The 14351-nt window shown below is 46.4% G+C and overlaps 1 protein-coding gene across 2 annotated transcripts in view; it reads right to left on the reverse strand.

Annotated features, from left to right (window-relative positions):
• CNIH3 (cornichon family AMPA receptor auxiliary protein 3) overlaps positions 1–2237 on the reverse strand; it is a 69255-nt gene extending 67018 nt beyond the window's left edge. For both annotated transcript variants that reach the window (XM_024209258.1, XM_024209257.1), the window contains exon 1: positions 2157–2237. In XM_024209258.1, coding sequence (XP_024065026.1) covers positions 2157–2237 — 81 coding nt within the window. The remainder of the gene's footprint in view (positions 1–2156) is intronic.
• Between the last annotated feature and the right edge of the window lie 12114 nt (positions 2238–14351).

Consider the following 14351-nt stretch of genomic DNA (forward strand, 5'->3'; position numbering starts at 1 on the left):
TGTGTGTGTGTGTGTGTGTGTGTGTGTGTGTGTGTGTGTGTGCTTTTCCGCTCCGGCTGCCCCGCAGGTGTTTTTTTGTGTGTGTGTGTGTGTGTGTGTGTGTGTGCGCTTTTCTGCTCTGGCCGCCCCGCAGGTGTTTTGTGTGTGTGTGTGCGTGCGCGCTTTGCTGCTCCGGCCGCCCTGCAGGTGTTTTTTTTGTGTGTGTGTGTGCTTTGCCACTCCAGCCACCCTGCAGGTTTTTTTGTTTTTTTTTTGCTTGGGGTGGCAAAAAAGCCAGAGCCGGCCCTGCCTATCACAAAACTTTTACAGTTGCATTAACACTTAGAAACCTGGTTACTGCACCTGTATTAGCCTAGAATGATTAGGATTCAAAAATTGTTTCACTATATAGACGTGTTTATCTTTTCACTTAATATTCCTGAAATGCTTAAGCAGACCTAAATTAGCAGCTCTATCCTTCTCATGTTTCATTAATAATAAATCCTAAGTCCCTCTATCCTGCTCCATCAGACATCTGTTCCATAAGCTCTATATGGTGCTTTCTCCCTTTTCCAGGTAAACTTGCTTTATTCTATCTGGTCCCAATGTAGGTCTTTTTATGACATTAAGGAAATTATTAATTATTATTAATATAGCACATCTTCATCCCAAAGGCTTCTAAAACATGTAACAATTTTAAATTGATTGGCAAATTATATGTAGGGATAACTATAACCCATCACTGAAACGCACCCTGCATTCCACCCCCCCCCCCAATCTGTTTAACACCACACAGCTACACAGTTAGGACAGGAAATGAAGAACCCCATATCCATAACTGCTGGAAAATTAAAGATGGTGGGGAAAGGGGGCAATCTCAGGTTAAATAAATTCAACATTTTAACACAAATGCCCTCATCTATGTAACTAGTGACACATTACATTATTAAAACTGAAAAAATTGAAACAATCTAATTTACTCTTCATTATTTATGCTCCACCATTCCTCCTTTCCTGGACAATGAAAATGACTAGCACTTTACTTCCGAGTTCTTATGTATTAGCATGATCAATGGACCCAAACCGGACACGGAGGCATTGAGCGCCCTTGATTTCCATAAAAGTCAGCGGGTGTGGAGAGTGCTCAGCACTTTACAGGATCAGGCCCAGCATTCAGGGAACATGCCTTTCAAAGGTCTCCTTATTGCGATTTTTAAAAAATCCTGAGGATCTTTTTACTGTACTGGTCTTTGGCTTCCTAAAAGCTTGTTTTATACAAACCCAACTCTAGGGGCAACTTTATCCTGAGGCTGCCTCTTTAGCCGAATTGGCTTTGGATATGAAACAAAGGTTCGCACACCTGCTCCAGCAAGAAGTACCGGGGGGTCTTTAACAAGTGGTCGGGCCCTCGGCTTTACTGCTCAGCCAACAAAGGCTGTCTCCGCTCATCTCCTGCCTTTGTAGCATCCCGGACTGTGCGCTGTAAATTACCCTTATCTTCAGCCAAAGGGTCCTACTTACCCTGTACACTGGGCAGATCTTCACTCTCGGCAGTGCAGGGCTGAGTGTAGACAAGCCCCGGGATTTAACTTTCCTACTCTGCAAAGCACGCGCCACTATCACCCGCCCTGCTGCTTTTTTCCTGCATCTCTAACTCCTACAGCTTCTGATGGCTCAGTCACGCCACGTGCGCTGAGCCCGGGGCCTCAGCACTTCCACCAGCGCCCAGGCCAACAGAGGCCACGTCTCGGCGGCACGAAGGAAAACGGAGGGTGCTGTAAATTCCCATTTCCTTCAGCCCAAGGGTCCCGTGTCCCTCTGCAGTTGTCACACGCTTCCTTCCTCGTCCCCCTCCCCCACCGCGCTCATCGGTTGTTTCTTTCCCTTTGGCTGGAATCGTTTCTAAACGCACCCACCACCGAGGCTGGCATTTCCCAGCGTCTCGTTGTTATCGCCCCTCGACTCATCGCAGCACCAGGGGAGAAGTGGGGCTGTGGATCTGAGCTGTCTCCTGCGCTCCCAGGAGCTGAGCCGGGCCGGGATCTTGGGAGCGTCGGATCTCCCTGCCCTGGAGCCAGGGGGAGATGTGGTGGGGAGGGGGCTGCTCCTGTCCCGGGCTTTGGGGGGCTGGGGGCGGGGCGCTGTTGCAGGGCGGGGAGGGCGTGTCGGATACTCACATGCCAGATGGCGAAGAAGATGAGGGCAGCGCACAGCACCAGGGACAGCATGTAGCAAAAGGCAGCGAAAGTGAAGGCCATGGTGAGGGGAGAACCCCCCCGTCACCCCACAATCGGACCGAGAGGACCCCAGCGCCGCGGAGTAGAGACAACCCCAGAAATTCAAGGAGCGAGTGACGCTTCCCTGCCTCCGAGGGGAGACCCCCGCTCACTGCCGGGGCGCCCCCAAGCCCAGGAGACCCGATACCCCCAAAATGGAGATGCGAAAGGTTCTCACCCCCAAGGAAACGCGAGAGGGGAGACTCTCCGCCCTGCTAAACGCAGGCAGAGTCCGGCTTGGGAGAGCGGGGGTCGGACCTCGAGAAAGGAGACGGGGAGCGGAGTTTTCCCCTCCCCCCCCCCAATGCCCCGGGGCCTTCCCAACGCGAGGGGGCGCTCAGCGACCCCACGGAACCAAGAGGACGGGAGGGGACCCCCAGAGCGGCCAGGGGAGCCCCCAAGGCAGAGGGCGAACCCGGAGCTGAGGGGGACCCCAGCGCACAGAAGAAGCCGCCGATCCGGGTAGGCGCTCTGGGGTGGGTCCCTCTGGTCCCCCCGGACCCGGACTGCGAGCGATGCCCTCTCCTCCCGCTCCGCAGCTTTTCTCTGTTCCCCTCGGTCCCGCTCCGGCTCCGCTCCCCCGACGCTCAGTCGCGCCCCCACTGGCCTCTCCCGTTCTAATCCCAGACTGGGGGCGCAGGGGGACCCCCGCTCTGAGTTCCCCCCCCGCTCAGTCCGCAGCGGCAGCTTTGAATGAAATCCTGCACCTGCTGCTGGGGGAGGAGGAGGAGATGGGAGAGTCCTGGGATCTCCTCCCCTTCTCTCCTCCTCCCCCCCGCAGCCCTGCTCCTCGCACCCCGCAGCAGCACGCGCTGAGCGGGGACCTGGGCTCTCGGCATGGCCACCAGCATCCCCCCTCCACCGCGTGCAGATCTCTGGAGTTTTCATAAATCCCCAGGAAACCACGTGCGTCCTGCAGGCTGCTGATTTTTCCACGATTCCTTGCTGCTCCTCTATCCCCCTTCTATCCCCTTCCCCCCGTGTCTCTTCAGTTCCAGGCTAGTTCAGGCTGTGGCAATCTGCATGAGGAATGTTAATAAAACCAAACCATAAGTGAGGTTTTAAATGTCTCACTGAAAGATGCACAGCAAAATCCACCATCCCCAGCAGAAGGTATTTTAAATAATACTTTAAAATGATTCCCCTATAGGGTCCCTCCTTCCCAGATAAGAGGCAGCTTTGCAAAGATGATCCTGAAATAAAGAAGAATAGGGAATCCAGTGATGATAATTAGAGCATGGGGCATTTTACATGATGGAAGGCTGGGGATTCATCTGCCTAACAAAGCAATATTTTCTGTCACCACTGCATCCTGACCCAGTACTGCTCATGTGAATAGTTTATGATGCAAATAGAATAAGAACATGCCTATTAATAGGCAGCAGGTTTAAAACAAACAAAAGGAAATATTTTTTCACACAATGCACAGTCAACCTGTGGAACTCCTTGCCAGAGGATGTTGTGAAGGCCAAGACTATAAATGGTTCAAAAAAGACCTAGATAAGTTCATGGAGGATAGGTCCATCAATTGCTATTAGCCAGGATGGGCAGGGATGGTGTCCCTAGCCTCTGTTTGCCAGAAGCTGGGGATGAGGGGATGGATCACTTGATGATTACCTATTTTGTTCATTCCCTCTGGGGCACCTGGCATTGGCCAGTGTTGGAAGACAGAATACTGGGCTAGATGGACCTTTGGTCTGACCCAGTGTGACTGTTCTTATGTTGATCATAGTAAAGGTCCCTGTCCTGCATAAATGTACATGCTTATGATTAAGCACCTGCATAAGTGGTTGCAGGGTCTGGGTCTAAGTTTTGTTCTAAGAGGAGGTGTCCCGCTTGTGGAGATGGGTCCCCCTTCTCCCCATATGCCATTAATGCTACGCTTCAAAGACTTTCCAGTGTTTCAAAATCTGAACCAGAATGTGAGCCTGAGTTAGCCAGTAGGCTAACTCAATGTGGGCTTCTTCATGAGGGATGGAACAAGGTGGGGGGTCTGGGACCTAGCCCAATATAATGAGTAAGGGTAATAAACAAGAAAGGTGGTGGAGTGAGGTGACATTAAGAAGATCACAGAATTACTCACTTTTGGCAAATAGGTTTTTGACAGAGAGAGGGAGAGAGAAATAACATACTTCTTGAAGGGAAGATAGCTCCTCAAAACTTCTGTTATTTAAATGTGGAGAGAGTGATAGCTGGGCATACAGCTATTGGGAAGGAGTTCCATCTCTAGCTACAGTCTATAGCTGAAAAGGATATTGTCTTTAAGAAATTATTAATGTGAGAAGCAAAATTCCTAATTGCCACCATCTGGCAGGGTACTTCTTATCTGCTAACTGCCTAAACACCTTTGGGAGTCAGGGAAATAAAGGAGAACCTCACAGTTAAGAACACCTCAGGACTGGAGGTTGTTGGTAACTCTGAAATGTTCATAACTCTGAACAAAACGTTATGGTTGTTCTTTCAAAAGTTTAGAACTACACATTGACTTAATACAGCTTTGAAACTTTACTATGCAGAAGAAAAAAATGCTTCTTTCCCTTTATTTTTTTAGTAGTTTACCTTTAACACAGTACTGTACTCCCCCCCCACCCTTGACTGCTGCCTGATTGCGTACTTCCGGTTCCAGATGAGGTGTGTGGTTGACTGGTCAGTTTGTAACTCTGGTGTTCCTAACTCTGAGGTTCTACTGTATCTATCTGGCCCAATCCTTGCTTCTCTGAACCTTATAAAGATTTAAGACCATGTTCAAGAAGAGGGAGAGGTATCTGCCTCTGATGGCATTTATCCCCTCTTTGGGTACTACTAAGTCATCCCTGCCATGGTTATTTCTTATCTGTCAAAGGTGCTTCAAGAGCATGCTCCCCCCCCACACACACACACAAACACTTTGGAATGCATCCATTTATACAAAATGGCAGGTATTTTCAAAACCTTTTCTGGAGAAGATCCTCTGAGAAGGGGTTGTTTTAACAGTACTTTGAAATCCATGGCTGGAAGGTGCTATATAAATCCAAATCACTTTACAGGACATGAAAGAACTACTGCTCCTAACACTGCATCCATCCATTTCTAGAAAAGGAAACTGAGCAATGGAGCTGTTTAGTAATTTGCCCAGGGTCACTTAGCAGAAGCCAAATTCATCCCTGGTGCACAGAGGGCATAACTACATTAAAGCCAAGCCAAATATAGACTACCTTCTTCGTCAAGTGTTTACAGATATAATTTCCCCGGTTTTATTTTTAACTAATGTACACTTTTGACTCATGGAAACAGTACTGACTTGAATCCAGTCCCAAGGCCAGTAATTAAAAAACAAGCCTAGAATGGCTAACTAGAAGCAATGTTTTATAATTCAGAGTCTCAGTAAAGTACTTGTGATTTGATGATTTCATTAAGTAGGGCAAGTTGCTGCAAATGATAATGGGCTTTACAATTATGCTGGGCTGCAGTAAAATTTTGCATTGCAATCCTTTGACCTTTTTATCCTTTTGTATCTAAAAGCCATTTCCCTCTGAAATGTAGCAGAGTCTTTAGAAATTAAAGAGTTTATTAATAACAGTACATTTTGAACAGAGGCTGTAAATAGATTGCAGAACAATAGGTCTTTGTTTAAACCCCCCCCCCCCCAACCTCATACTTTGTATTGTGTCACGGTTCCTCCAACACCTGAATATTTATCATCCACTTTAGCACTGATTAAAGAACAGCTGATGCCTCACCGAAAGCCTAGGGAAAACATTTTGTTCTGAAGCAATTCTGCAAATACATACATTACTGTGATAAAGAACCACACAAGACATTAGATCTCATTCAGGCTATCTCCCTGTTACTGCAGGATTGTTCCCCAAAGTATATGTTGTAGTATATTGTCAAATTTATTATTACCACCATCATCATCTGTGTGCCAGATACGTGCTCAGCGCACATGACCAAAGCAATAGGGTTTCCACTACTTCTCTTTGGAGACTACTCCACAGTCAAATACCTCCAGTGATAAAGTTTTTCCTGATAGTCATCTCAAATATATATTGCACATTAGTTGGCCATGTGGAAAAAAGGGGCGAGGGGAGGCTGAATGGCGTAGCAGTATGGTCCCCGCTAGAAGTCAGTGGCCAGGGTGACTGCCCCGCTCAACTGCCCCTAGAACCAGCCCTGAGTCATTGGCTAACCACAAGGGGTTCTGACAGGACAGGCCAAAATTATTCTTGTCAGCCAGGGGGAAAAACACTGTCAAGAACCAGCTGGACACAGTTTCCCACCTTTCACTGAAGGCATACAGCCCCCATTCATCAAAGCGTTGTTAAGATTTGGAGGCCTGTTCATCCAAACTCAGCAATAAGTCAAACAGGAGAATCAATGATTAAAAATGTCTTCCTTAGCTCCATCTCCCTGGGACACTCCATGCCTTTCTCACAGATCGGGACCTGGCAACAGGGAGCCATTCATTTGTCACCTCCAAACTGCACTGCTGTAATTCACTATATCTGAAGTTGAATGTGAAAACAATGTAAAGGCTTCAGATGGTACAAAATGTGGCTTCCCACCTCTTGCATGGTTTAGGCCACTGTGAACACAGCAAACCTGTACTCTGGTCCCTCCAATGGCTCCCAGTCTGGTTCTAAAACATTAATGGTAGATTAGGTACAAGTGATCATGACTTGATCACATTTATCAAGTGCAAGCAGAATAAAGTCCAGACCAGTAATATATATACTTGGTGCTTTAAAACGCTGACAAGTTACATCAGTAAGATAACTATATCTCTCAGGGGTATGAAAAATCCACACCCCTGAGAGACATACGGAAGCCAACCTAACCCCCGGTGCAGTCAGTGCTAGGTCGATGGAAGAATTCTGTCAAGCTAGCTACTGCCTCTTGGGGAGGCAGATTACCTATGTCGAAGAGAGAATGGGTTCTTCTGTCAGCATATGTCGTGTCTACACTGAAGTGCTACAGTGTAGACAGCTGCAGTGTTTCAAGTGTAGACAAACCCTTGAATGCTACTAGATTCAGACTGGAAAAATGTAAATGGTGGTACGCTCCCAAATTCTATCCACAAACCAAGCTCAGACCACTTGTGATTCCAAAGTGAAATGCCACACATTAGATTGAGCAGATCTTCATAATAGGATTGTCCCCTCTTTCTTATGAGTGTTGATAACACTGAAATAGTTACAGTTGATATTTAAAATTGCCACTATCATTGGGCATTAGTGTTAAAACTCATACAAACGAATGGAAGCATTTCATACCTCAGAGCTACTGTTTTAGACTGTGTGCAGACTCAAGCAGAAATCTGTGCATCAGTTTATGTTCAGTTTACTTAGGGAAGGTTATCTTTGCAACCAAAAAGCCCAGAAACTTTTTGTTTTAAATGATAGCTTAGATTCTGGAGCACAAGGTGGCAGCCCTGAAAAAAGTGGCAGCTCACGAAGCCACTGTCAGTGGTATAATTTGATCTTTTCTTCCTGCTGCAAAAATGCCCTATTTCACTGACTGTTGGCAAGGATACTCAGCCCATCCTCAGTCATTTGGACTAACCACAGAAATTTACAATTTCATGACCTCCAAGCTCAATTACTGCAATGCACTGTACTTTGGAGCAAAAAAACCTCTAATCTTGGAAAAAGATCCACATATTGTAGAATGCAGCAGCCTGCCCATGTAGCAATACAGGAATCATCAGAGAATTTAGATGTCAAACTCTAACAAGTCTCTGCCGAGCATGTGTGAATTAAGATTTTCCAAAGACTTACAACTGGGGCAATTTTGGGTAGTTTTTCACAGGAACAGCAAAGGCGCAAGGCAGCCCCTCTGTCAAACTTAAAGACCTGCTCCAAAGCTTGGAGGCACTAGAGCACCACAAAAAAACAGCTGAAGGAATTTTTTAATATATACAAAACATGACATATTTCTTAATGTTGTTCTAGGAAACAGTGGAACGATCTTTACTGAAACGTTCCAAAATATTCAACCAAAGGCAGAAACCCAGCCTGGAAAATTTCAGTCCAAACAGTTAAAATTTGGCAAAATTATAAGGAACTCAAAACAGGGTCTTATAAGGGGAAGTGTTGGGCAATGTTAACTATAGTTGGAACTAAGAGCTGTGCCTATAATCAATGCATAGGAATTTTACATACATAACTCTTACTAATATCTATTAAGTCCTGTTAACATTAAATGGAATTTTTGAGTGAAAATCTTTGCATAGCAACATAAGCATTTATCTTATGAGTGGTTGAATTCCATAAAGGAGCTGAGACTAAAACAATTAACCTTCTGTGGGGACTGTCTGTATAAGTAACACAAGAGAAATCTTTCCCCAGACAGTCATTAAAGATCCTGCTGTGCCGTCCACACTAATAAGGTAACTTGCTTAAGATACTCATTTGTCTAAACTTTGAAATGAAGGCTCTGGGCCAAGTTCACATGGAAGGAATTCAGCAGATTTTAATGGTGTTGTGTTGTCATTTTTCCCCTCTGAGTTGTCTTCCAACTCTAAGAGCTCTGAGGACCACTTCCCCCTGGAAAGCCTGTATCCTAAACCATGACTCATGGCACCACCATTCCAGCCAGAGATGACTGAACAAAGCAGATTATGATGTCCTTCAGCAGTTCTCCTAATCAGATGGAGAGGAGGCTATTTGAATGAATAGCACTTCCTCTCTCTGCTAGATGGAGAGTGTTATCACAGCTGCACTCCTGGTCCCTGGCTGGCCAATGAACAGCAAATTGGTGCAGTAAATCAAACCTGATCTTTGGTGTGATAGTATAAAGCAATAGCAATGACTATCAGGCTAGCCTGGGTATTCTAAAAGAATTAACAATTTGTTAGAAGTGTTTAGCATGCATGAATGAGCAAACTAACATGTATATATTGTGACAAAGTTCCTCCTCTATCTTGGTGGGTCCTGCACTTATTGGCAGATTTTCTTGCCTCAGAGATTCACCATGTGGGTTGGGGAACAGCCCAGAGACCTTCCCCTCTGGGAGAACCCACAGTCCAGGTCAATTGGGAGGTTTGGGGGGAATCCGGGCCCGCCCTCTATTCCGGGTTCCAGCCCAGGGCCCTGTGGACTGCAGCTGTCTATAATGCCTCCTGTAACAGCTGCATGACAGCTACAACTCCCTGGGCTACTTCCCCATGGCCTCCTCCAAACACCTTCCTTATTCTCACCACAGGACCTTCCTCCTGGTGTCTGATAACGCTTGTGCTCCTCAGTCCTCCAGCAGCACACCCTCTCAGCTCCTTGCACCTCTTGCTCCCAGCTCCTCACACTCACACCACAAACTGAAGTGAGCTCCTTTTTAAAACCCAGGTGCCCTGATTAGCCTGCCTTAATTGATTCTAGCAGCTTCTTCTTAATTGTCCTAATTAGCCTGCCTGCCTTAACTGGTTCTAGCAGGTTCTTGATTACTCTAGTGCAGCCCCTGCTCTGGTCACTCAGGGAACAGAAAACTACTCAGCCAGTGACCAGTATATTTGCCCTCTACCAGACTCCTGTACCCCACTGGTCTGGGTCTGTCACAATATAAATACATTAAATTATGAAAATGATTATTCAGAAAATGTGTTTTGCAGTTTGATGTAAACAGTTTTGTTAATCTTTGTTTTAAGATAGACTGGTCATCTGCCAAAAACAGGATTTGTATAAGCCTGCGACTCTGCATTTAATTCAAGATTGTCCAAATTAACACAAACAAACTAATGAAATAGACTATTCTCCTTGTACCAACAAGTGACAAAATCTCAAATTGAAACACCTTTGAATTTTAGGGTATTTGCAGGAGCGCCGCCAGCTTTTCTGCCGCCCTAGGCGGCAGAAGGTCCTGCCCCGAAATGCCGCCCCCCACAGAGGCGGCGGAAGGTCCCACCGCCGAAATACCGCCACGGTCGCCGCCCCCCCAAATTGTAGTGCCCTAGGCGACCTCCTAGGTCGACCTCCTAGGTCGCCTAATGGGTTGCGCCGGCCCTGGGTGTTTGGATTCTAATCTACAGAGCCAATCCCACACCCATAGTTTTGGCCCTAAATCAATGCAGACAGAATCCCTTGTAAAAACCATAATAGTAAGTGGCAATATCTGCAATATTGCTATTATGTAAGATGCAGCATTTTGGACTATTACTGCTTATTTAAAAATACAGTCATATGAGAATGGCCATGCTCATACATAACTCATATTTTAAATGTAGATCCTGGACACTAGCCACTCTCTTTATAATACGATAGAAAATATTTCTGAGCTGGGTGCAGCAGGTCTGTAATGATTTCTATTATTTACTCTGTGCTTGGGCAGCATCTAGTACAGGGGCGGGCAAACTTTTTGGCCTGAGGGCCGCATCGGGTTTCGTAAATTGTATGGAGGGCCGGTTAGGGGAGGGGGTCATGGCCCGGCCCCCACCTCCTATCTGCCCCCCCCAGGACCCCTGCCCCATCCACACACCCCCGCTCCCAGTCCCCTGACTGCCTCCTGCCTCCCCATCCAACCCCCCTCCTTCCTGACTGCTGCCCCCAAACCCCTGTCCCCATTCAACCCTCTGTTCCCCCCGACCACCCTGACCCCTATCCACACCCCCGCCCCCTGACCACCACCTCGAACTCCCCTGCCCTCTATCCAACACCCCCCCACCCCCCGGTCCTTGCCCCCTTACCGCGCTGCCCCAGGAGCTCACAGCCCCGCCGCCCAGAGCATTGCGCCGGCAGCGGAGCGAGCGAGCTGAGGCTGGGGGGGAGGGGGACAGCAGGGGAGGAGCTTAGGGGCCGGGCAGGACGGTCGGGCCGTAGTTTGCCCACCTCTGATCTAGCACAATGGGGTCACATTCCTTGTTGGAGTTTCTAGGCACTGTTGTAATACAAATAAATAAATTCATTTCTTTCTTTGTGCTGCTTCTTTTTCTGTCTGTTGTCTCAAAAGACTCTCCCCACAAAAGATAAATATGAGCCTGAACCACAATACAAGATCTCAACCATCACCACGGAAACGTTGGGGAAGTTTGGATCTGGATCTTTATAAATATTCAGATACTCAGAAAAAAAACAACAACACTGTGACATCATGCTCAGGACACCCAGAACTATGAGCCACTGCGTTACCACTCTGCCTTAGCAGCTTTGCTACTGCTAAGCTGTTTGTCTGCTCCCTAACACTCCAGCCTGTATGCCTTGCCAGCAAACTCTTCAAGACTGTCAGTCTAAACCTTGCTTTGCAGGTAACAATCAGTGAACCCCATTTCCCAAGTTTCCCAAAGATGTCCCTCTTCAGCGTCCAGTCTCTCTCACTGGACACTCACAGAAATTAAGGTTGTTGCTTCCAGACAGAGCACACATCAGCATGAAGCGAAGTGTGAGTCTTCACCTAGTATACAGCACTGAGATGATTTTGTAATAAAACAAGAATAAGTTTAACAAAGAACAGAAATGTAAGTGATACTAAGCAAGACTAAAAGAAACAGGTATGGTTACAAATAAAACAAAACATGGTATCTAGTCACTAAAACTTAATTTTAGCAAGTTAAAATCTTTGCCTAAGCAATTTTCTACTTACATCAGGTTACCAGCATCCCTAGCCCTTCAGATTAGGGCACTGGCTCTCAACCTATCCAGACTACTGTACCCCTTTCAGGAGTCTGATTTGTCTTGTGTACCTACAAGTTTCACCTCACTTAAATACTACTTGCTTACAAAAATCAGACTTAAAAATACAAAACGTGTCACAGTGCACTATTACTGAAACATTGCTTACTTTCTCACTTTTAACCACATAATTATAAAATAAATCAGTTGGAATATAAATATTGTATTTACATGTCAGTGTGTAGTATATAGAGCAATATAAACAAGTTATTGTCTGTATGAAATTTTTGTTTATACTGACTTCGCTAGTGCTTTTTATGTAGCCTACTGTAAAACTAGGCAAATATCTAGCTTACCCCTGGAAGACCTCTGCATACACCCAGAGGTAAACGTACCCCTGGTTGAGAACCACTGGGCTAGGGGATCCAGCTTTCACAGGCTCACAGGATGCTGTTCCCTATGTCCCCTAAATGCTGGATCACTAAAAGGTCTCCTTTTATTACTGAGAGTCCATTGTCTCTGTCGCAAGAAAAGGGAGGCTTTCTGGGATGCAGATTCTGTCCCCTAGAGTGACTGTTAAATGGTCTTCTCCCCTGCTTGTTTAACTTGATGGCTTTGTTTATCTTATATGTAAACATACTTTCATTGTCCTCTGGCTCCACATTCCTTTGTCTAAGCCAAACTCATTTATCAAGTCATTCCCCCAAAACAAACGTATTTCCAGCACACATACATAACTCTTTATACACTATCAGTAAACACACCACACAATATTCATTAACAGTGTGCCACCAGTTTACATAGGATACATGACAGCTTTGAGACATAGTATGACAACAGTGTGTTGGGGCAATGAGTGTGTCAGGCCTGGTGTGAGTTACAGTATTGGGTGACCTCTGCCAGTTGGCACTGAGGAGCACCTGGGATCACACCTTTCCTCTTACAATGCTGCAGGAGGGTCAGCCACTGGGAGTGTAGTGGTCTGTAGTGGTCCTTCCCAGTCAGGCTCAGAAGGAGGCCACTCTGCCTTTCTGTGTCAGGCAGCAAAACCATCGTTAATTAAGTAGTCTATAGGCCCTGGCCCCCTGTGTGGGGCCGAGTAACAAGCAGTCTTTAGCCTAGTCTCCTGGCTTGGGCAGACAGCAAACACAGTTGGAAGTCTCTGACCCTCTGGGCAGGGCAGAGCAACAAGCTGTCTCTAGTTTCAGCTTTTGGGCTGGAGCAGACAGCAAACACAGTCGAGGCCCACTGCCTCGTGTCTGGGGCAAGCCACAAACAGGGCCCAGCCCTTCCAGCCTAGGGCAAGTTGGCCACTACCCCAAGGTTGGGGTTGGCAGAACGGGGACCTAGGCCCACCCTACTCCACCAGCTCTTAGCTCAGGGCCCTAACATGGTGGGTGGTCCCACCACCGGCTCAGCAGGGATCCCACAAAACACATTGACTCACTTTTCGGCAGCACAACCGGACTAATGTCTGGTTCCCCTGGACTATCTCCTACCACCCTCCATTGGCGTGGCTCTATAGTTTGCGAGTCCTCAGTCTCTTCCAGGTAAATGGCAGAGAGCAGTCCCAGCAGCTCTCTCCACACTTAGTCTCCACCATGGGCAGGGCACTATATTGCTTGGCAGCAAGCCCAGAGTCCTGCATCAGGCTAGAGACATCTGGCTCCCACTTCACTGAGCTGAAGAGCCCGCCTCTTATACTTCTTGTCCTGCCCCTCTGCTTCCAGCACAGGGGGCGAAGCCAGCAAGAGGAGTGCAGTGGTCCCTCCCAGTCAGGCTCGGAGGGAGAAAACCTGTTTCTCCCTTTGTTTGGTCACAAACTTTAAAGCAGAATATTAGTAGGTATCAATAACTCCTTATATAGTGTTAATACATACATTTCACAATGGTATTAATCACAAGTGTCACCAGCTTTTATAAAAGACCTTACTTGACACACTTTTATACTAAATATTGTATAGAATCAGTTGATTCAATTGCTTATTCTTTGGGGTTCAGCCCCTCGGTTCTCCCTCTGGGGTATCTGGATGCTAATTGTTACAAACACAAAGAAAGGCTAATAGAAACAGTGACTGTGATGTACCAAAACAAACAAAAAAATGTGCCCTTCGTAATGCTTTTTATTAAGGAAATACAAAGCTATTTCATACATGTTCTGTTGTTTTCTTTCCTTGTTCTGTATTGTTTTCATCCCTCATTCTTTTGTCATTCCTATTTCATCCCTATTATCCCTGGTATTCATCAGTAACGGCAGAGTCAAGGTTTATCTGACTTTTAAGACTGGTACCCACTTTCATTTGTGAGACACAAGAAGCTCAGCAATAAGTGTCAGCTGTTTCATCCTGTTCTCTCCCAATGCACCCATTTTACTTCGTTTCCTGGAGACATGCTACTTGTCGCTCAGATCTCTGAAGCAATTGTTGACTGGGAGATCAATGAAATATAATGTGAAGAGATTACTGGAGAAATGGAAGAGCTAAATGTGATCTTAACTAATCATATCCTGGGATGAGAATAA

Source organism: Terrapene carolina, unplaced genomic scaffold (assembly GCF_002925995.2).
Source record: "Terrapene carolina triunguis isolate 2854851 unplaced genomic scaffold, T_m_triunguis-2.0 Scaffold406, whole genome shotgun sequence".
Classification (NCBI taxonomy): Eukaryota; Metazoa; Chordata; order Testudines; family Emydidae; genus Terrapene; species Terrapene triunguis.